The 24,473-nt window shown below is 42.1% G+C and overlaps 1 protein-coding gene and 1 long non-coding RNA gene across 3 annotated transcripts in view; one reads left to right on the plus strand and one right to left on the minus strand.

The window, feature by feature from the left end:
* MTUS2 (microtubule associated scaffold protein 2) overlaps window positions 1–24,473 on the minus strand; it is a 268,680-nt gene that overhangs the window by 149,068 nt on the left and 95,139 nt on the right. The window contains exons 1-3 of one of the 2 annotated variants that reach the window (XM_085216077.1): window positions 19,994–20,127; window positions 8,939–11,517; window positions 3,223–3,463 (exon numbers count right to left, since the gene is read on the minus strand). In XM_085216077.1, coding sequence (XP_085072203.1) covers window positions 3,223–3,463; window positions 8,939–11,212 — 2,515 coding nt within the window. In that variant the 5' untranslated portion in view covers window positions 11,213–11,517; window positions 19,994–20,127. Of the gene's footprint in view, window positions 1–3,222; window positions 3,464–8,938; window positions 11,518–19,993; window positions 20,128–24,473 lie in introns of those variants that run through there. The other variant, XM_085216075.1, reaches the window with a different exon arrangement.
* LOC146545791 (uncharacterized) overlaps window positions 4,489–24,473 on the plus strand; it is a 158,886-nt gene continuing 138,901 nt past the window's right edge. Inside the window, exon 1 of the long non-coding RNA XR_014881088.1 lies at window positions 4,489–4,539. This is a non-coding gene — a long non-coding RNA (uncharacterized LOC146545791). The remainder of the gene's footprint in view (window positions 4,540–24,473) is intronic.

Raw genomic sequence — 24,473 nt, forward strand, 5'->3', positions numbered from 1 at the left:
AGGCAAGGTGATTAGAAGATAATCTCCAGTTTGTAAGTGGGAAATAACATGCCAAAACTAAAATAATGTAACATAACTGATAAAAGGAATCAGAAATACAAGAAAGATCAATATGGGAGGCAATGAATCATCACAAAGCAATGCAAAGTGCTTTGCAACAGAACGAGATGCTGCAGAAAAAATGAGACATGCTTTTCATCTCACAGGGAAAACAGAAAGTGAGATGCCAGAAATGAAAAAATACGTGTCCTGGGGTGGACAGTGAAAAACTGGAGACATTAGCAGCCTCTCCAGAACAAGTTTTGGGTAATTTAAAATCAATAAAAGCAGTCAGAGTCCACAGACCAGATGAAGCAAACTTTGGGATACTGAAGGACATGGCAGACAAATTACTGACTACTATGAGTTATCTTTAATAGTTTTTTTGAAACAGTGAGGTATCAATAGGCTGGAGCAAAACAAACAAAATAACAGTTGTAGGAAGAAAACTGCAGAGAGCTATGGACTAAATTTGACCTCCAGAGGAGGCAAGGTCCAAGAAATAGGTTCAACACGGCAAAGTGCAAGGTTTTGCACTTGGGCTGGAGGAATCCCAGGCATCCATAAAGACTGGAAGGAGCGGTCTTTGAGAGCAGCCCTGCAGAGAAGGACCTGGGGGTCTTGATAGATGAAAAGCTTAACATGAGCCAGCAGTGTGCCCTTGCGGCTCGGAAGGCAAATGGTATCCTGGGCTCCATCAGAAGAGGGGTGGCCAACAGGGACAGGGAGGTGATTGTCCCCCTCTACTCTGCTCTTGTGAGGCCCCATCTGGAGTACTGTGTCCAGGTCTGCTGGAGCTGTTGGAGAGGGTCCAGAGGAGAGCCACAAAGACAATCAGGGGACTGAAGCACCTCCCCTACAAAGACAGGCTGAGGAAGCTGGGCTTGTTCAGCCTGGAGAAAAGAAGGCTGCAGGGTGACCTCATTGCAGCCTTTCAATACCTAAAGGGAGCCTACAAACAGGAGGGGAATCAACTCTTTGAAAGGGTTGATAACTGCAGGACAAAGGGAAATAGTTTGAAGTTGAGGGAGGGAAGATTTAGGTTGGATGTCAGGGGGAAGTTCTTTACAGAGAGAGTGGTGAGGCGCTGGAGCAGGCTGCCCAGAGAGGTTGTAGATGCCCCGTTTCCGGAGGTGTTCAAGGCCAGATTGGATGAGGCCCTGGGCAGCCTGGTCTAGTATTAAAGGTGGAAGTTGGTGGCCCGGCATGTGGCAGGGGGGCTGGAGATTCATGATCCTTGAGATCCCTTCCAACCCTGGGCATTCTGTTATTCTTTGATTCTGCAGAATAATCAGCGATAAGATTCCAAAATACCCCAGCTATTGAGAAGTAGGAAAACTTCAGGAAACGGGAACTGCAATGGAATAGGAATGGTACTTTCAGCTACTGCAATTTCCTATATGCTTCTCTGGAATTTTTAAAGATGGGATTACAGATGATAAATAGGACAGATAGGCTGACAGAACTTAGATTTCTGAATGTCAGTATAGGAAGACAGTAAATTAATACACATATACAGTGCTCTATAGATTAAAAATGGCTAGAGAAAGTTATGCCTGCAATCATCAATGATAATTACAATGGATGAATGAAAATCAGGGCAATATTCATTTCTGAAGAGCAGAAAACTGACTGTATTTGTTAGTAGGACCTACTAACGAATGATAAATGAGAGTATATTCCTCTCATTTCTACCAAACTTCCTCCTCTTATGCAAGAGCTCATCTGAGTTGTATTCTAAACTAGCAGTCTGTTGCATTTCCAGTTCAATGGAAACTGTCATCCAGTTGTTCTCTGCATCTGTATTCCTGCGTTCCATGCTGACTGCACTCAACTTAGAGGGCTAAAATGATATCTACTACTTAGTGCATAATCTTGTAGCATCTCAGAAGTCACACAGCAGAGCTTGATCAGCTTCTGTTAAGAGTGGATACAAAGATACAAAGTCAGATAGTAAAGAACAGTGGCAAGGCCTTGTGTTACAGAGAACCTTGATTGGCTGATAAATGCTGAATCCTGGTAGTCTGTACTGAGGCTCACTCTCTCTTCTCCGGTTAAGTCAAGATACCCTGACATACTTCCATTCTATATCTAAATCTCTTATGAAGTTTTAGTACAGAGAAATAGACATTGGGGAGAGAAACAATTTCCAGATAGCTGCGAAGCGGAAGAGACCCATGTGAACTCCACATAGGAGAGGAAGTAAATAGCAACAAAAATTAGGCAAAATACTAAGGAAACCTTGTAACTCGAATGCAGTGTTGCACTGGTGCAGCCTTCCTTCAGAGGCTGCAAAATCACTTACAAATTCACAAAATCAATTATAAATTGCTTTTCATGAATAGGTTAAATAAGCATTTTTCAAAAGAAATTCAGTCCTGGGGCAAGAGGAGGGACTGTACAACCTCAAGCCATTGTTCAAAGTAATCTTTTTTGACTATTATCTAAAAATCTCTGCAGAGCTGTAGGCTGCTAACAGCAGCTATATTTCACTTGCAATGCCTGATTTTCAGTTGTTCATGAACTTGCTGCTGCTTAAATGTGTGTCGTTAAAACCTCCAAGCTTTTCCAGGAAACCAAGGAGTATACTGCAGAGGTGATTATTCTCTGTCTCACGGTGTTGTACACTTCTCCTTCTGACTTTTCCCTTTCCCTCCCCTGTAATTCTCCCCAGGGTCATGCTGTGCCCTGCACAGTAGCTGGGAAGCAAAAGGTTTTAAAAAATGTTGTCTCCAAAGTGGTGTATACAGGGTTTCAGAGAATCAAGGTCTCTCCCTCTGAACACTATCAATGTTTCCAGAGCAACACGATGGCCAGTGTCACAGTCAGACTGAAAAATGGGGTCTTCATGATAGAGGAAAATGTTCCCTTACCTTCCACGTGACAAAAGCAAAGATTTTTCAGGCACTTACAAGGAGGAAGAAGATGAAAAAGAGCATACTGAGAATTATTACTGAAATTGATCTTTCTCCTTCAGCAATACCTGCTTAACAACTTCTGTGAAAGACCCAGACTCCATAGCCAGACGTGCCTGAGGATAAAAAGATACTCCTCAAAGAGTGCTACTGGAGCTTTGTGGTACTCGGTCAAGATATTGCTCACTTTGTGCTATTTCTATCTGAAATATATATATATATATCTTATCGGTGACTATATTTAAAAGAAAGAAAGATCATTCTGTACCTGAAGCATCAGGATGATAGAGGCTGGGAGCACTCGCTATTTCTCCTTGCTGATGAAGACAGGTGCCTGAGGATCTTTGACTTGCAATGAGAATCCTGCTTTTGGCAGACGGTAACCTGGAGACTGCACCCAGTCCTAACTGTGGCTTAAGTATCATGGCAGACCGATAAAAACTTGGTGGGACCTCGTAGTGAGTATACGGTGGAGGACAAAATTCGTCTTTTGCAGGCCTTTCCCCAACCTAAGGAAAAATCATGAACACAGATATTATGCAATATCAATATGTAAACAGCATATGGATCTCTAAATTGCTCATAAAAGCTATTTTTCCCTCCCTGTCAATCTAGGCGTCAGACCCCTGTAGAGTGCTGGTCAATTTTAAGAGGAATGGCCTAACAATATGAACCCCTCTGACAAGTAGAATCATGGTGTCACAGAATCATTTGTGTAGGAAGGGCCCCTTAAAGGTTTCCCTGCAGTGAACAGGGACACCTACAGCTAGATCAGGTGCTCAGAGCTCCATTCAGCCCAACCCTGAATATCTTCAGGGATGGGGCATCCACCCCTCTCTGGGCAACCTGTGCCAGTGCTTCATACAACATGTTCTACACATGTTCCAAGAACTAAATCCAACCAAACCCAAATAAAGAATTGATAGCTACCCAAAAAGCAAATAGACAAACAAAAATAACTTCAGTTAGAGAAAATGAAGCTATTGTCAAATCCTGACAGGTGATGTTATTTAAATAGGTGGATACACGAAGAGTGTGCAAGTGGAATTATTATTAGAAGTTACTTAAAATATGCTTACTGAGATACACGTACTTTTAAAGGGAATCAGTTTTTAACTTAAATAGTTCACATAAAGCTGAAGCTACTTTAAGTTCTTTTTATGGGAGAAATGGGATTATCGAATTGTTTGCCCATGAGGAAATCTCTACATATCCTTACGTCCTTACTGCAAAATTGCAGCATAATCTGCACCTCTTGAGTTCCTGAAGAGACCCACATGCAGAGGTGTACATGTTTCTGTACGCTGTATTTTCAGAGGGCTGACAGAATATTCCAAACGAGAGCTATAAAACACAGCTGCCTATTTGGCAGCATTGAATGCCCATTCTGAGCTGCATTAAAAAGGGTGCCATCAGGGAGAGGGAGGTGATTGTCTCTTCTGCTCGGCTCTTGTGAGGCCCCATCTGCAGTACTGCGTCCAGGCCTGGGGCCTCCAGTGCAGGAAGGACGTGGAGCTCTTGGAGTGGATCCAGAGGAGGGCACTAAGATGATCAGAGGGCTGGAGCACCTCTCCTATGAGGAAAGGTTGAGGGAACTGGGCTTGTTTAGCTTGGAGAAGAGAAGGCTCCAGGGAGACCTCCTTGTGGCCTTCCACTACTTGAAGGGAGCATATAAACGGGAAGGGGAAGGGCTGTTTACATGGGTGGATAGTGACAGGACAAGGGGGAATGATTTTAAACTGAGACAGGGGAGGTTTAGGTCAGATATTAGGAGGAAGTTTTTCACACAGAGGGTGGTGACGCACTGGAACAGGTTGCCCAAGGAGATTGTGGATGCCCCATCCCTGGAGGCATTCAAGGCCAGGCTGGCTGTCAGCAGAGAACTTGTGGCTGAGCGAAGACCTGGTTCCTTGGTTGAGCCCTTGCATCCACGACTAGACCCTCACCTCTGTGCAATGCTTTCCCAGACTCAGGACTAGAGCATAAAACAATGCCAGAAGCCCTCTGGGCTTTCATCTCTCTTGTTCACAAAGAACTGAGTAAAGATCAACTTCTCCTGCATTTCCTTATAAAATGTAAAATCCTCATAATCTAGAAAGAACCCATAAATATTTCTTCAGAGTACTTTATTTAGGCCAGAGGGGAAAAAAAAAAAAAAGGCTTAGGAAATAGGAATTCTGAACTAAATTTGCTTAAAAATTAATTTTAAAAAAAGTGCCATAGGCTACCTAGGAAGAAAAGTAACTTGCAATTAATTAACTCTGCTGCAAGTTATGATGCATATAATATGCCAAATCAATTTCTATTTAGCAATTATAAGCATTTAGAATATGCACTTTAACATTGGCTATAAAAGCTTTGATCTGAGCTGCTTCAAGAGCTTTAATACTAATTTGGCAAATCTTTAATTTGCTAAAAGAGACAAGATAGGCCTTAAACCTATGGAATCTTTGAGGTCTCTGCACAGGAACTAGGTGGACATAGGCAACCAACACTGAGTGTTACATTTTTGATCTATATTTTTTTCTTTGTTTGTAGTACTATTTCCTGCCATGAGATATGTCAGTTTCCCTTTTGCCCTGACCTACTTGTACAAGCTGGGATGCAGGTTTTCACTGTACCGATGATTCTCTGTGCCTGGACTTAGCTGCTTATGTTCGGTTTCTACATACAAGCCTGTTATTTTTTTTTTTCTGGGTAAGATTCCATTACTTTTTCTCCTCAATCACAGAATCACAGAATGGCTTGGGATGAAAGGGACCTCAAGGATCATCAAGCTCCAACCTCCCTGCTGCAAACAGGGCCACCAACTTCCACATTTAATATTAGGCCAGGCTGCCAAGGGCCCCATCCAACCTGGCCTTGAACACCTCCAGGGACAGGGCATCCACAACCTCTCAATTCTCTGATGAATTTATTTCAATCAGATTTCACTATACTCTTCTTATCCTCTCATACTGACTGCCAATAAATAAATCAAGCGTATTTATGCCAAATATTTCAGTATGAGGAACTGGGAAAATCCTTAAATACAGAATGCAGGCAATTCTGATAAAATGGATCAGCTTAATGAAACCTCCAGTTCATCTTTATTGACAGCATGCTACAGGTAACAAAGATATGCACACATAACAATTGCAAGGATAAAACATTTTCTCAAGCTGAGAGAAGTAAGAAGGATTTACCCAACTATCTCTCAGGAAATAGATTTGTTTCTGAGCTCATAGAGAGACATAAACTTGTTAATAAGACACATTCCTTTTTCTTTTGTATTAAACAGTGAATTCCTCAAGTGCAGAATTTAACTGGTCCCCGTAGAATCATATGAAACTATTGATTATAAGGCCATTACAGAGCTGCTAAAACAGATTTGGATTAGTACAGCCCATCCACTAACAAGACGCCCAGCTCAGAACTGTACTGTGCATTCTGCACTCCTCCCATTTAATGAACTTGTGAAAAAGAGTTGGGAAGTCTGCAAGCAAACACATGAGCCATTTGGGAATTTCCGCAGCCTGGGTAACTCTGAGCAGAGCTGGCAACCCTGCCAGCAGTGAGGTTGCTCAACATCTTCCTTCATGTTGCTTTGTTTATAATGCTGTCAAACATTAAAGCCTCAGAGACAGCCCTCGAGCCTTCCTCAGACAGGTAGTGCCCAAGACAGGCACCTCTCTGTCACTTCCACTCATGGCACCCAAGGAGGCATTTAATTGTGCCTACTGCTTAGACAGCTGAAGGCTGCTTAGCGATTATAGGTCTGACTGATAGCAGCTATTAACACCCCCATCACAGCTATGTAAAGAGCTATAAAATGCTGATCAAAGCCCAAATTGGATATGTGAAATAGGGCAGTCTGGGAATGTTTCCCTCACAAAGTTAATGTAGAGTGGTCATCTTGCTCCAGCATATCCTCGTCTACAAAAGCTCTGAGTCTTCAGCATGCCAATTTGCCAGGGTGATTCTGATCTACCTGAACCCATTCTAATTGCTTTCCTTTTACTTGAAAGACCCACTCAGTCATATTTATAGGGGGATAAGATGTTTTGGGCTCTCTCCAGAAAATAAATGTCATCCTGCTAACTCTACTCTAGAGTAAACCACACTGCATACCTGCCACAACCTGAGTCCTTTTCATGCTAAGAACAGTCCTCCAGTTACCAAAAATTGGTCCTTTGTTTCCAGCTGTGTTAGCTAATGTTGCCTGATTTTCCAAATACCAACTGTATGGACTGTAGAAACCTACTGTCTAGAGAATCATAGAAACATAGAATGGCCTGGGTTGAAAAGAACCACAAAGATCATCTAGTTCCAACCCCCTGCTATGTGCAGGGTCACCAACCACCAGACCAGGCTGCCCAGAGCCACATCCAGCCTGGCCTTGAATGCCTCCAGGGATGGGGCATCCACAACCTCCTTGGGCAACCTGTTCCAGTGCGTCACTACCCTCTGTGTGAAAAACTTCCTCCTAATATCTAACCTATATCTCCTCTGAGCTTAAAACCATTCTCCCTTGTCCTATCACTATCAATCCATACAAGCAGTCATTCCCCCTCCTGTTTATATGCTCCCTTCAAGTACTGAAAGGCCACAATGAGGTACCTCCGGAGCCTTCTCTTCTCCAAGCTAAAGAAGGTCATGTCACTCTATATACAGCCAGATAGCTGCACAGCCTGCATTACACTGGTTTTAATTTCACTTAAATGGTAATAATCCAGCAATTTTCTCTCACTTTACAGGGAGATTGTGAAGATACCATAGTAGTGGCTCGCAAAGACAAGCTAACAATGACTTCAGTAATCTGTTCTATGAATGCAAAATGTGAGGCATGGACTATGGAATCTGAATGGGAAAGGGCAGCAAGCACTTTGCTTGAGATGAGATAATACTCTTACAAAAACCTATACTCCAAGATCACTTCAACAGTTGTCTGTTAACATGGAAGAAGGGCCCATCGATACTCACACATGAGATTTTAATGTGGGTATTTGCTGGCTTATGATTGTCAACTCTGTCACCAAATGTGTTATTTCAAAGCTGTTATATTGGATAAATATTGCATATAGAAGGAGGTAGGTATATAAAATGAGTAATTTTTAATTTTTTTTTAATTTTAGGATTGGTTCAAATTAAATACAGTTGTGGGAACATTTACATAGAAAGCTTGTCTGTTGAGCTAACTACCACAGGTCCAAAGCAGTAGACGCAAGGGCATATCGCAGACCTAAATATAACCCCCTTTTCCCTGTCCTTTCACTATCTACCAAGCAACATCAACCACTGTCTCACCTCCCAGCAGGGATTGCAGGGAGCCAGCACTCCTGCCTGGCTTACAGGGCTGTGGAAACACAACCAGATTTAAGGGCTCAGAACTGGGCAGAGGGACTTCCATTACCTTTTGGCTGCTGAGGAAGAACTTCCAAGGAAAGGAGTTTTCTTTTTTTAAGATGTTAGGCAATAGAGCACGCTGCTTAAGATGAGTCAAAAGGAAATCTTTTCCCACATGAAGTATATATTCTAATGAAATCTGACAGTTCCTGTTTTTCTGTGTAGCTTAACAGAAGAGAATGCATATGGACTGCTAGTTCTCTGACTGCAAAAAACCTGCCAAGATTCCCATTAAGGAGGAAAACTCTCTGTGGGCAAATTACATTAATTTCCCAAAGATGTTCTTTGGAAAAAAACAGAAGTTCCATTTAAGGATAAATTCAAACAGCATGCCTTTTCCTATCTAAACATCTCTATTTATACACTAGCAGGTCACTGGTATGCTGGGAAATGCTGGAGGAACACGGTGACAACTTCCAGTCACAGATCAGACAGCACATCAAGGTCAGTGCCAGAAAATGTTACGTTTATTTCTAATCATCACATACTGCTTTGCTTTAGGATTTACTTCTTTAAGGTTGGAGAACTAACGTCTGGCAGCAACAAGTAAGCAAACACTCACCACCTGATATACAAAAGTGTCAAAGCCACCTGCTTACCTCCTGCAGAAACTTCTCACCCATTGGACCAAAGTGATGACCTGGGGGCCTAATTCCTGACACCACCAGTCCAGAACTGAAGAGCCTTGGCTTCTGGAGGTCAGGTTTAAATTTGTCATACAGGATGCTGGGGGCTTTGCCCTCCCCTCCGCTGGATGCCTTCTGCTCTGTGGAGATGGGCACTGGGCATGCTGTGGTACCGTACGGCAGCCCTGCTGGTGCAAATGAAGGGTCAAGCTGCTCCATTGAACGAGGGTTTCTTCTGATGTATGTGATTATTTTAGGTCTCACAGGTTTGGGCTTGGGTATGGCAGGTTTCACCTCCATGCTTTCTTCCAGTTTCTCACTGCAGTCACTGTCCACATCCACCTTATCTGCAAGGGAGCCCTTGGAGTGGACCAGGATAGGTTTGGGGATTGCGCTGCTGCTGGCAGTCTTTATAGGCACTTTGGGGGATATGTTCAACTGTGTACTGTCAACAGGAGGTAGGACTGAGGAGGGTGACAATTTGTCAATGGGAAGTGCATAAATGTCCTTCAAATTACTGTTTGATACCGTGGGCTGACTATTAACATCCAGCACTGCCACCGGGCGCATATGAGTTGGAACACATAAAAAGGTGTCAGCCTTTGCTGAAACCTTAAAGCTCTCCAGTGCTTCTTCTGGAGGATGTTTCTGTGCAGGAGCTGTCTTTTTACCTGGAACTGAGAAGGTTTCTATATCACTGATGTGGTTGTCAGGCTGTTGGTTTGACACTGTCTCTCCACTGCACACTCTGTCTTGTTCAGAGAGATCAGAAGCAGGCACGGCAGCATCCTCAGTGCTTCCTTTGGCCAGCATCAGTTTATTCTCATTAACTTGCAAGGGTTTGCTGTCAGGTAGATTCATGTTATGTGTAAGAGATACTTGTTCACCAACTGTTCCAGCACAACCTGCATCAGCTTCATGTAAATTTTCATTTTTTCTAGGTGGCACTTTGCTACTGGAATTACCATTGCAGGTGAGTGGGAATATTGTTTCCACTTCTCTGTCTTTCTCACTAACCTGGGTCACTGCCCCATTCTCACTGTCATGGCCTCCTCTTCCTTCCCCATGGATGGTGAAGTTATCACTTTGTAATTTGTCGTCAGAAGAGGTTACAGCCTGATTGGACAAGGGATCCTCTGCTTTATCACAGATGTCTTCCAAATGGGATGCTTGAAATGTTGATGTGTCAGATCCAGACTCTTTCTGTTCTTTCACTGTTCTACTTCCATCTTTTTTACATCCCAGAAACTCTATCACCATAATTCTCTCAATCTTTTGTTGACATGTGTTTTTAGATTGTAGGGATGGCACAGCCTTAAGCTCCAGTTTCTTACTTTTATCACCCTGACTTAATTGTGCTTCTGATTTACTAGCAATCTCACTGGGCTTAACGGCTGAATGATGATTGGTATGAGAAGTATGCAGTGTGCTTTCAGTGTTAACATTTGGTACATTTTCTGGTTTACTTATTTTCTTGTTCCCTGAGGTAGATGGTTTAGAATAAAAGACAGTATTTTCCTCTGAGGTATTGTCGAGTGGACGAAACACCATCCCAAGAAAATGATCTGTGGAAGTTTTTTGTGATTTCTCTGTATTTCCAATCAAATGGTGTGACCTGTCAATGGAATCCAATGATGCGGAAAGCAGACGTTTACAAGACACGCGGCCAACACATTCTTTCGTAAGTGTTTCAGATTGAGGAGAAAATTTACTGGATCTGCCCAAAGACAGTCTTTTTATTCTTTCCATCTCCACAGTCTTGGACATTTTACCCTTAGGAAAATTCTGGGTGAAGTCAGCATCACCTTTCGAAATTATCTCCAGGTTAGCATCATTTGTGCTGCTTTTTAAATTGGACAGACTTTGTCCTCGGCTAATCCTGATATGCCTTGCCATATCCTTAGCTTCGCTGGTCCTGCTGTCCTTCCCTATCTCCCTGCTTGTGGTTGAGGGCAGCTTACTTTCCTGTACACTGGTATTACAAGTCCGAGAGTCTTTGAACACCAGTTTATTCTGTTCCACATCCAGACGAGTAACTCTCTCTGATCCTCCAGAGTGTACATTTCCACCCTCATCTATCAAACCCTGTTTCTTGATATCTCCTTCCGTGGTTCTAACTTGTGTCACGATTTGGTTGGCATTGCTATCCCCCACGCTCACTGTGCTTTCATTATTATTTTTTATTTCACTGCGGTTGTCCTGAAGCTGGGAGTAACATGACTTGTTTGGGATTAATGGAGCACTCATTCTGAAGCTTCCAGTGACTGCCTTTTTGGCAGCTGCAAGTAATGAGAAAGCCTTTGTCCCCTATCAGATTAACTAACTATTGTACATGCTTCAGTTATAGGCTTAAATTACAAGCTGATCAGTAAGAAATTCCTCAGCAGAAAGCTCAGAGTCTCTTGTCAAAGTCACATTTTTGTGCTGCTCAGTTGCCTTCAGTGCAACTTCTGGATCCAGGAAATCCTTACGACGTGCAGTAGAGAGGTTCAACGAAAGCAAAATAGGTCTGTCAAGTTTCCTCTGAATGACAGCCAGTTAATCCAGCCAACCTATGAGAAGACAAAAAAAAACAGACAACATTACATCAATATCATGAGTTATACTAACAAAAAATAAAGTTAAAATCTGTAAACTTCCTGAATGGAGTGCTTTCAAACAGTTCAGATTCTCTTTCAGCCACAGCTTTGCCCCTAGCAAAGTTTCCTGATGTAGCCCAGATCTCTGACTAGAGAAGATGTTGTTAAAAGTGTCCTGGTTAGAAGAGCAGTTGGTACTGCTTTTAAGACATATGGATTTAAAACTGTTGATAGCTGTAAACAGCTAAGTGAAGACAGAACCCCACATCAAGGCTCTGAGCAATTTCATACTGCAATAACAATTCCTTTATTGCACCAAGATTTGCTACTGAAGCATTTAAAGCACTACTGTAGAGATAAGAAATAAGTATTAAAATTCCGGATCTATTAGGGGACATTTGTGAGTTTCTTCCTTTGCCTTGCACAAATCACTGCTCTGCTTGTGCTCCATCTCATGCTGAGCTGCTGTCACCTGCACCTCCATGTCCCTTCTGTTGAGCTGCTCTCCAGCCAGGGATTCAACAGCATCTCCCAGTTTAGTGCCATCAGCAAGCTTGCTAAGGATACATCCAGATCACTGATGAAGATGTTGAGCAGAACTTGCCCTGGAAGTGAGTCTGGGAAGCATCTCTAGTGGCAGCTTCCAGCCAGATGCAGCTCCATTCATTGCAGCCCATCTCTCAGCATAACACGAACCTGTTCATCTCACAGCTGGACACTCTGTCCAGAAGGATGCTGTGAGAAAGAGTATCAAAGCCTTACTAAAATCCAGAAAGGTTACATCCATGATGTAATCAGATCCCCTTCATCCACTAAGCAGTGATGTTATAGTACACAGAAGGAACCAAATTACCAAATACCAGGCATAGTCAGCGTGGGCTTAATGAGAAAGTCCTGCCTTAGTAATTTGACAGGCCTATAGTTTTCTGGGTCTTTTCTCACGCCCTTCATGAAGATGGGTATGATGGCAGCTAGCAGCCAGATGGCAGGGACCTCCCAAGACTCCTAAGATCCTTGGTACTTTGTTGTGAGGAGTCCAGCTGTAACATCTGCTGACTCCTTCAGTATCCTAGGGTGAATCCATCAGGCCTCATGGACTTGTGAACGATAAGCTGATACTTACAATTTTGGTGAATGGAAAGTCTTTGTTCCCACAGTCATGATTCTTCAACTCAGTGACTGGGTAGCATTAATATTACAAACTAAGACAAAAAAAGCATTAAATGCTTCTGTCTTTTCCTCATCCCCACTCATTAGGTGACTGTCTTCATCTTCTGTCCATGCTGTGCCTCAGATATCTCAGATCTGAGGTACTCTCAGATATTTCTTGAGGACTTTTTTCAACTGAAGTATGGACAATGGAAATCAGAATGTGTTCACAGTACACAGAATTCAAAGCACCTACAACACTCCCAGCTGGGTTTCTAATCAAGCACTCACAGGGACTCTAATTAGAAGTGCTGATTAAGTCCCCTGCTCTGTGTATAGAGTCTAGGTGGAAGGCTGAGATCATGTTTCTAACACCTGTTATGAGTGGGTCCTCCCAGCCTGTGCAGCCATTCAGCTCTCTCATAATGACTGCCTTTGAGCTCAGACCTGATTTCTCTACATGATGCACACAAACATTTTGTATGAGTCTGGATTCCGGGCTCCTGGCATAGCTCCATCTCTTTGGCAAACAATAGCTAATTAAATGAATACATGAAACAGAACACAGTAGTAAGGATTTCACTTCAGCACTACAGAATTGTATTACAGATCTTATCCTCAAAACATTTTAAAATAGGACTTTTAAGCTACATCTTCGTTCTGTCCTTTTTCCCACATTAAAAGCAAACAAACAAAAAAGTATTTATTAAATTAAATATATGCATTGATTTATGGGGGGGTTTGGGGGATTTGTGCATGTGTGTGTGTGCTTCTCTTTTTTTTTTTTTTTTTACCAAAATGAAAATAACAGAATTTCCATATTCAGTGTGAAAGCTGAGCTCTTGCTGCTCTTCACTGGTCAGAGCATGTCCATTTCAGTCTTTCTGGTTAGGTAGGAAGGGGCACTGATAGGCTTGAAAGGAAGCTGAGGGCAATCAGCTCATATTTCTCCCCTCCTTTAGGGGACATTTAGATTGAATATAAGAAAAAAACAATTTACAACAAGGGTGATGAGGTACTGGCATAGGTTGCCTGGAAAGGTGGATGCCCCGTCCCTGGAAACATTCAAGGTGAGGCTGGATGGGGCTCTGAGCAACTGATGGAGCTATAGGTATTCCCAGTCATTGCAGAGGACTTGGACCAGATGACCTTCAAAGGTTCTCAGGTCTCCCCTGAGCCTCCTCTTCTCCATACTGAACAATCCCAGTTCCCTTAGCCACTCCTCTTGAGACTTGTGCTCCAGACTTTGTTGCCCTTCTCTGGACACACTCCAGGGCCTCAATGTCTTTCTTGTAGTGAAGGGCTCAAAACTGAACACAGCACTTGGTACTTGGTCTTGCTGAACCTCAACCCATCAGCCTCATCCCAGTATTCCAGCCTGTTCAAATCCCTCTGTAGGTCCTTCCTACCCCCAAGCAGATCGGCACTTCCAGCCAACTTGGTGTCATCTGCAGATGTACTGAGGGTGCACTCAATGCCCTCATCCAGGTCATCAGTAAAGACACTGAAGAAGACAGGCTCCAGCACCAACCCCTGGGGAACACCACTCATGACTGGTTGCCAGCTGGATTTAGCTCCATTCACCACCACTCTCTGGGCCTGGCCCTCCAGCCAGTTTTTTACCGAGCAGAGTGTACCTGTCCGAGCCATGAGCTGCCAGCATCTCATGTGGGAGACAGTGTTGAAGGCTTTGCTGACATCTATCTAGATTAAGTCAAGAGTCTATTTCCCTGTGCAAGTTTCTGCAGTTTCTGCCATATGTTCTGCTCCATCTCAAGCCACATTTAGCCCACAGGTCCCACCCCACCCTCTGGAGACACCAAGGAGAAGAGGAAGCTGAGCTGGTTGGTGTCTGCCCCATGACATGAACTGGAGCAGTAGAGCTCGGGATGGTAAAACAGCTGGCTGGAAAGCGAAAGCAACAACCTACTTCTAAATAGTAACAGTAGATATTCTGTTTTGTTTTGTTAAAATGAGGAATGTAAGGATAATGCTGAAGATGTTATCCTCAGTAGGCACTGAATAAAAGAAAATAATGGTAAAGCATTACCATTCTATTGACTGGTTGTATTGTTTTTGATTTGCCACAGAAACAGAGCAGTAATAATTATGAGAATAATTATGAGATACGCAAAAGAATTATCAGAACATGCAGAAAAGTAGAACTGGAGTGAAATAAATAAAATGCAAAATGTGTTGAGAAGTCTGGCTCTTGTAGAAACATTTCCTGGTGCAGACTGTCACAGCTGCTTATACATTCCGGTACTGAAAATTAAACCAGAATATTTACAGCAAGATACGTGGAAAACATATAGTTGTACAACTAACATCGTGAACAGCTTAGCCTGATTGCTCTGTCTGATTTCTAGAACTAAAAAGTGTACGAGAAACACCTGAATTCCTTATTAACCATCTGCCACTGAATCTGTGCCTCTGCATACTCGTTTCCACCTACCTGAAAAAATAACACAATTGTTTTGTACCAGCTAGGGGGAGACCAGCAGCCACCCATCAGCCACCTGCTCCTGCAGGGGAAATCCTCTCCAGCCATTGGGGAAGAAGACTGATGGAATACATTTGTATAAGGTGTGAAAGAGATGCAGTTACTACAGAAAAGTGGCATGAACAACAATGTCCTGAAATGTAGAATTGTCTCCTGAGAAATCTGCCGTGAACACTGATGGCATTCTACGTGGAGACTTCTCCAGAAGAGATACAACCTCACCTCAAGCCAGGGCTGCAAGAACTGAGCCCCACAGAAGGGGCAAACAGAATGAGAGAATCACAGAATCATTAAAGTTGGAAAAGACCACTAAGATCACCAAGTACAAACATCAACCCATCCCCACCATGCCCAGTAACCACATCCCTCCCTGCCACATCTCCATGGTTCTCAAACTCTTCCAGGGATGGTGACTCCACCACCTCCCTGGGCAGCTGGTTCCAGTGCCTCAACACTCTTTCTGAGATGAAATTCTTCCTAATATCCAATCTGAAATACAGTGCTGGAAGGGAAGGAGGTGTGGATGCCTTCCTGAGAAGTCCAAATCGTTACGAACAACTTCCTCCAATGGCTAAAGAAGTTGAAATCCGACACAAGGACACACACACAAAAAAAAAAGCCAACAAACTCCTTGGAGTGGGTAACATACAACTGGAATTAATTAAAAGTGGTGAAGAAGCATTCACCTGAGCATGTGGTAATTTTGCTAATGAGATTTGAAAGGCTGAGAACTAATATTTGGATACCCTTCCCAATGGTTCCTACTCACAGAATCATAGGATCACTAAGGTTGGAAAAGACCTCTAAGAACATCTAGTCCAAGTGCTGATGTAAAGGTTGGTGTGTATTGTGAAGAAAACTGTTCAGTAGACAACATCCTGCTTGAAGAGCAGTTCAGACTGAGGCGAAGAAGAGAAACAGTGAATCAAATGCTAGGTTTTACACACTGGAAAATGATGGGAAGGTAATTCTTATTCTCTTGTAAAACTGAAGTGATCTGTAAAGATGAGTGGCTTTTGTAGAGTGTGGTTCTGCTACAATTCAGAATTTCAAAGTTTTAGTGGTTTTAATGCCTCTACAGCCAATAAATTTTAGTCTTTTCATTATTTACAAAATGGCCTATGTTTTATCTGTATAAATGTAGATATAAAAACTAGATATAAAATAACTAATGGAAAGGAATAACGGGTTTCACATGCAAAAGCAAAGCTTTTTGGTTATGTTTCACTTTTGACTAAAATACAGGTTTTTTCTTTCACAGTTTAAAATAATATTTCAAGATCAAATTTATTTTAAAGTTTTAAAAAGGGAAGTGTGAAAGCAGTGTACTGTCACTCTGGATGAGGCTGTCCTGTACAAAATACAAACATCCCATCTACACATTTTTTTCCTCAATACCTGTATGATAACAAACACAGTGGAGCGCTCGGCTTCTTGCTTTCACTAAGCCTATGAGGACATGTTTCTTTTTCAGCTTTTTTCCTGTGTCAGTATTTTGATTTTCCTGCCTATTTTCACATCACATGAAGCACACTGCACACACCAAATATGCCAGCTATGGCAAACGTGTGGGTACTGTCCCTTGCCAACCTCCTGAGCTCTGGAAAGCTCAGCCCACACAAACAAGATGGTGACACCACTGAAAACTGCTGAGAAGGGCTCAGATGGGTCCTTCCCACCACCAGAATCAACTACTAAATGCCCAGCACTAATTTTGTTGTCCTTGGAAATGCAAAGACATAAATCTTTGTACGTCTCCTTAACTTATCTCCACTTACACTCTGGGGCTCAGTACATCTTAACTGTAAAGAGACCAAAAATCTTACCAAGAAACGTACATAAATTATTTCCTTTTCGTAAGAAACTTGTAAATGCATGTTTCTTTTGTTAAAACCATTTTGTAATATAAGCATGAGGAGCTACCCTAATAATTTATTACCTGTGAGGACTAAATTCCCAGAACATTTTGTATGGAGAGGATCCTGCTTACTGCTATTTCAAAGGAGTAAGGGATTTGGGATTAAAGATTCTCATTATCAAAACCAACAAATTATTTTAATTATTAACATCAATCAAGTCTCCACAAGGCATAAACCTTAATAGCTGTGGTTTTTCAAGACTTCTGGTTTTTTACATTTCCATTTGCTTTTTAATGTTCACTGCTGGATAAGACAACAAACTCCGATCTCAGCAATATTGCCAATCAGACCCCCCCCAGAAGGCAGAAGTTTGACTTAGCAATGGCAATCATGAAACTGATTGATAACCACAGCAGCTAAACTCCAGCAAATGTTTGGTTTTATTTTCATTTTATATAACTGCACTTGGTTAAAGGCACAGGTACAGCTCCTGCTATCTGAGGCACAATGCCATTCAATTCAGGACTTCAAAGGAGAACAAACTGTAGGACCTCAGGGAAAACCACTGTGAAGAGAGATGGTGTTGGATGCAGGCATGCTTGCTGGTTTAGTTGTAAAGCTGGTAAATCAGGCAAGGAAAGCCCTCATTGAAAGCTGCTGTCCACACAGATCCATAATGCCACAGTCACAAGCAAAGCACAAGCAGTACAAGAAAGGCTTGAACAAAGGGCCACAGGGAAAAATGTATCACTGCAGAGCAAATGAAAACAGCAAGAAAGAAAACAGTGAATAAGTTTTCTTGGAGGGTAGTGTAGTCAAGACAAAAACTGATTCCTCCCAAACAAGTGGAGACAAACGTCAGCAGAAAGACCAAGTCTGTGGTGCCACAGCTTGGCCCACTCTGCACACAGCCCTGGGGCTGAGCCCAGACATGAGGAGACAACTCTGAACTCTTCCTTTTGCCCCTGGAGGTTGGCAGAGCCTCTGTGGATGCATCTCCTTGCCTCTGGGCAGTACCGTTAGCAGCAAAGCATGAAGTGCTGCTAATGCAAACAGGAAACAATGGCAGAGGTGGCAGACACACCCCTGCCTCTTCTTCTCCATCAGATGAGATGGGAAGGAGCAGCAAAGAGATCTGCTTGTCCTCTCCGAGCACTGTCACCCCGAAGCCCCAGCCAGCAGCATTCAACATCCTCCTCCATCCAAAACCGCACACTGCAGCTTATCGTGAGATCTGCAGCAGCTGGACGGTGGATGTGCTGGGCCCCACAGCACCACTTACTTTATTTCTGTACGGCACAACATCTTGACACAGAAAGGGGGATTGTGAAATGTTTCCAAAACGATCGTTGTTTTTTTTGTTGTTTGTTTTGATTTTTTTTTTTTTTTTTTGCTAAGACTGTTAAATCTTTCCTGCTTTCCAAAAAACATCTGGGAGACAGAAAAAAATATATTTAGTTATAACAAACACCAAAAAAAGTTCATAAATTTGCTTCCTATTGAGCAAAAACCAGAAACTCAGAAGCTTTGTCTACTCCAGCAGATTTACCCACTGCTGATAAAGCAGTTACAACTGGTGCTGAGCTCAGTTTAACTTCAAGTGTAGCCAAGGGTAAGCTGCCTTTCCCCATCATTTTCTGAGTTCTTCTGAATCTAATGGTAAGTAAATGCAGCAACTCTTGATTGAACACCTAAAGATGAATTCAGGACCCTAATTTTAGTTTGCCAGGTTTGCACATTGAAGTTTGAACCACCACCAGCTCTGTCATGCTGTTAAACTTTCAAAAGCATTACTGCAGATATACTAAGGCAACCCACCAGTAAAAACGAAAGGAAATGAAAAGGATTCTCAGAAAGGCTGTGCACGCTCTTAAACTCTGGTAAAAAACATTTGTCTATAATTAGTTTGATCTACATTTCCAGAATATTTTTCCTTGTAATTTGAGAGCCAATGTAAAAAGCAGTGCCAACCTGTTTTAAAGAAGCAGTTACAAAACCAAAACTGTGGTAAAACCTAGACCGGCCTTGCACTAAAGGGCCCCCATTACACCAATTAAAACCACCTACTCAACAGTGTAATTCTCAGCACGATTTTACTGTCATACCATCCAAGCAGGCTCTGTAAAGCTCACACAGCAGATTTCTAGGAGTAATCCCAGCTGCCAGGAAGGCAGAAGGAATGTCTGTAATTATGCCACTCAAGGCACTGACTGACCTAGAAGCTGCCCCACAAATCCAGGAGCAGGAGCCTCATGCTGCACCCCATGCACCTCATGTCCGCAGTGGCTGGGGCTCAGCAAGGACAGACTGGCAAGGAAGTTCCCATTTCAGAGCACAGGAGGCAAAAAGCAAAATCTGATTATTTGGAAAGGTCAAGCACAACTAATGCATTACCTTCCCGCTGCTACTGATCCTGAATGGGTAATACAAGTACATCTCAGCGACCATGGCTCCGTAAACAATTACATTTGTTCTGCTTAGTATATCTATTGCTCATAAACACTTGGAACAATTCTTCTGTCAAAAGACTGCAGCCTCATTTTCATAAATCAGCACAAATCTGACTCAGCTTCAGCATTCTATCACCTTTCTATTTACCAGTCTATCACCATGCACTCCTTACACGTATAAATAAAATGAGAAATATTTCCATTGTTTGCTTTGGGAATTTTTCCCACATTATTCGACAGAAAAGATATGTAAAACAATGATAGGATTTAAGATCTTTATACTCATGTTTATTTTTTTTTATTTAGTTGAATAATAGCACTTGCAGTTGTGCATCAGGCATCTTTTGACTGTATCAGATATAAACTAGCAAGCATACCAGAAACACTGAATGAAAATTAGCAAGCACCCAGCGGCTCAGCCTAAGGAAAAAAGGATATTTGCTCTAAAGTGCATACATCACCTTATTATAGTCTCACTTTCTACTTACCCAAACAGAACAATCTTCTTCCCTCCTTCAGAAGCTGGGAAGAGGCTGAAGAGCAAACAGGCTTCTGGGCAAGGTAAAGCAATGAACTCCAAAGAATGGGATCCTGTAAAGGAAGCATCTGCAAGTTCCCTTCCTCCTTGCCCCGGTCTGCCTGTGTCTACAAACTGAAGGAAGAGGGATGTAGTCTCCCAAGGGACTGCTCAGGACTTTCCAGCTTTGCTGGTGGAGCTGGTTGGAGGACAAGTGCTGGTGGAGGACACTGAACATGAGTCAGTGGTGTGTCCTTGCAGCGAAGGCTAAATATGTACGGGGCTGCATTAGCAAGGGTGTACCCAGCAGGTCAAGGAAGCAATCCTTCCCTCTGCTTGGCATGAATGAGACATATAGAGCACCATGTCCAGGTTTGGGGCCTCAGCACAATTCTGGAGAGGATTCGGAGGAAGGCCACTAAGATATTACAGATCTGGATTACATCATTCATAGATGATGCATTAAAACAGGCTGAGACCTAACTTGGCTCAGTCTAGAAGAGACAAGTCTGAGGGGAACCTAATGGCTATCTCCAACTACTGAATAAGGGGAATAATAGGGAAAATGGAGCCAGACTCCTCTCCTAAGTGCACAGCTAAGGAAAAGAAGCAGAAGTCAGAAGTTCCAATAAGGAACATTTAAACTGAATATGAGGAAAAAACTCTTCTTAATGACAGGAGTGAAGCACAGGTGCAATTCAACAAGAGGGGTCATACTATCTCCGTTCTCGGAGATCATCAAAATTCGATTCAGTAAGGCCCCAATAAACCTGACCCAATGGTAAAGCTGGTCCAGCTTTCAGAGAATTACAGAATCATTAAGGTTGAAGAAGACTAGAACCACCTAGTTGAACTGTTGACCCACCACCACTGTGACCACTAAACCATATCCCTCAGCGCTACATCTCCACATTTCTTGAACACCTCCAGGGACAGTGACTCCACCACCTCCCAGAGCAGCCTGTTCTAATGCTTTACCACTCATTCTAAGAAATTTTTCCTAATATTCAACCTGTGCAGAGCTTGGGCTAGATGACCTCCGCAAGTTCCTTCTCACCAAGCTTCTTCATGATTCTAATAGCAACAGTGTTACAGAAAGAGGAACCATAGATCATTTCATGACACATTGCTGGAAACTCCACTGAATGAGACACAATGCAAGCTTGCCTGCCTGCAATAACTACTTGTATCTCCCACACAGTGCACTTAGTTCAAAACAGCACCCAGAGACTGTAGCAGCCATCATTTGCTCAGCCCTCCAGAAATGGAGCCAGCACCACCTGACGTGTAAAGCTACTTTGTGGTTAGGAGCCAAGCTGTAGGGTTAGGAGCTGTAATAAAGCTGGAGGCATAATGATGTGGTAGAGGCATGTTACCTACATTTAACAGCGTGTTACGCCAGTTCAGGCACGTGCCATCAGCAAAAGGAACGATACAGTCCTCTTGGGTCTCTGCCCATGCTATTTATTTTCAACTCCACTGAGTTTTAGGCAGTCTCTGTCCTGGTTGGAGCACTTACTACTGTGTCTATGGTTATGTAACAAAAAGGACAGAGAAAGAATGGGAACTCTGTAGAAATCCATTTAGTACAGATAAATCAGTGCCACACTGTTAGTGAGAGAATGTGTCGTAACTGAAAAGACCAATCCAAGTATTCATCATGTACTAAAATAAGTACTTATTGTAAAAGCTTTCATCAGTGGCTAGAAATCATATGATTTTGCTAACATGCATTCCAAAAACTTAAAGGTAAAACTGTCTCCTTATTCTAAATATCCTGCTGAACCCGTTATGTGATTTCTACAGTGAGATCTACAAATAAAAGGTCTAATGACAGCTGGCTTCCTTCTATCTCATGATCCACAGTGCACCAGTAGCCCTGTCATCACTGATAAACACTCATCATGACCTTAGCTAGAAAGGAATTGTAGATGACTGGAAACAGTCAGAGAAAGAAATGGCAGTGGAAAACAGCAAACATCGAGTCGTGTATGTGCTCTCACAGAACTAAAGAAGAAATGCATATGGACCACCTGATATTTTGTATGAACTTTTGTACTTAAAAAATGTATTTTTTGCATGCATTTTGAGTATTTTTAAAATACATAAATGTTGTTTCGAGCATCGGGCACATTGCTGTAACTGTTGGAAGTAGAAATGCTACACAAACAGGAAGATGAAACTTTTGCTTGAAACTGGAGAGATCTGCAACAGCCATAAAGTTCTGAGCGTGCTATTGTTCAGAAGCTTAGTAAGAAATCAGAGGATAGCAAGAAAAAAAGGCAAGAAAAATGCTTAATAGCATAGCAGTGTTCCATTTTTAATCACTTTACAAAGCTAAGGTAGTTAATCACGCTTAGATTTCATAAGGACATATGGAACTGTACGTTTTAAAGAACATTCTAGACAAGCCTCTTAGAAATGATGAAATTCTACACTTTCATGCCACGAGGAAGAGGAATTAATAAAGTGATCTCCTTTCCATTCTTGTTTTCCAACTAGCCTATGAAACTTGAGAAAAAAATAGACATAAAAGGAATTAATATCAGTACCATGGGCAAATAATGACTATGTGAACTATAAGCTCCTGTCCAGCAAAAGCTTCCATCATGCTGAACTTTACTGTCTTAACTCATCTTACAGATCTCAAGGAGGTGTTTCTGAACAGTAAAATTATGTATAGGGCAGAGTGTTTGCATTCCAACTGCCATAACTCTCACTTCTGTACAGCATGAAGAAAGACAGCTGTTCACACTTGTATGCTGCTTGTATGAGACCCTTCAAATAAAAATAATTAGTGTCTGGAAAGGCTTGGCTAGTAAAGAGTTAGTTTGTATAAGAAACATTTGTAGGACTTTGGACACAGAAAAAGTAATGTGGCTATGAATCACAAGTGTTGCAATGTTTCTGTAATTTTGCTTGGAGTGTATGGAGATGCAGTAGTAAGGATGTCTTAGTGTCAGTCAGGATGTCTTGACATCAAACATTTTAGGACACTGGCAAATATTCTTACCAAGATCTCTACAGAGACCTTGATGTTGTCCGCCTCAAAGTGAAGTGGGGTAACCTTCATGAATATTACAGGGTATCTTCATGTTTTAAAAAATGGAACAGTCAATGTGATAAATTGGGGGTGTCAATACAACAGTTTACATTCTTTATTCTAGGGTTCTTTCCCAAGATAAGACTTCTGAGAGCTGTCATCTTAAGCCGAGCAGAGACAATACATGTGAGAACAGGCTGCTATGATTTTTCAGGAATGCCTACACAAAAGGAGCAATAAAGACTGTTAGGTCACACCTGGTTTGTTCCTAATGGACTAATATGCATTATGACCACTAACAGCTTTAATAACTTTCATATAATTGCTTAGATGATTGAATCTGAAAAAGAAATAGCAGTTCAATTGGTCTGTCTAACAGACAATAGTCCTAAAATAACATTATTAGTGGTAACAGAATGAAAATGAGAAAAAGGGAAAAAGATCTACGTGAGCATTTCTCCTGCCTTGACTCAGTTCTGCACCACAGGCATCATGTGGGCATTGTTCATGCCCTGAACAGAGCAGGATCACGTCTGGTGCTTTAATCATTAAAAATCGGTTATGAAAGAGCACTGGAAAATTAACATTAGGAAACTATTGCCCTCATGCTACAGAATGGTTGGTATGGAAAAATCAGTGACTTGTTCATCTAGTTTCATTGTTTACTTGCAGTAAACTATTGGAGGCAATCAGAGAACATAAATACCCAAAAGCATAATGGAAGGAAGAAAACAGCCCCTTGCCAGGAGCAACAACCTAAGCAGAGTGCCTCTTGGGTCTTCTATCCCGCTGAAAATGAATTATCTTTCAAAAAAGTTTCCACTAGTTGATTGCCACCAATGGCAGTAAATACAGTGCAAAAACTTCCAAGGGTGCATTTTTAATAACACTGTGGTTTGTCTTCTTGTATTTGGCAAACTATCTAAATATCACTGTAGCACTATATTAAACCATCTCATCGGACTCAAACAGCTAATTATTACTGCTGGGCTTGAAAAAACATCAGGAAGGCCTATTTATAAATAGCTCCTCTGTGCTCAGTGTATTAATAATTTTTTTTCTTCCTGCAGAGGCTGTTGCCAGAAAGTGTACACCAGTATCTTTTGGAAGACTTTTTGTAGCCTTATCTGATCTGCAGAGACATTAAATCTGTACTGTAATTACATATTAAAACTTATAATGTGCAATCTATTGTCTGTTGCACAAATACATATACAGCTGCTGCTAAGACATTCTGTAACAGCTACGAGGGAGACACTTCTCCATGCAACTAAGACAGATGCAGCCAACATCTAAGAAAGAAAGGGACAGACTCTTTAGCAGGGTGTGTTGTGATAGGGCAAGGGGAATAGTTTCAAACCAAAAGGAAGGAGATATAGACTGGATATGAAGAAGTTGTTTTTTCACA

The sequence above is a fragment of the Meleagris gallopavo genome, chromosome 1, assembly GCF_905368555.1.
Source record: "Meleagris gallopavo chromosome 1, MGAL_WU_HG_1.1, whole genome shotgun sequence".
Classification (NCBI taxonomy): Eukaryota; Metazoa; Chordata; class Aves; order Galliformes; family Phasianidae; genus Meleagris; species Meleagris gallopavo.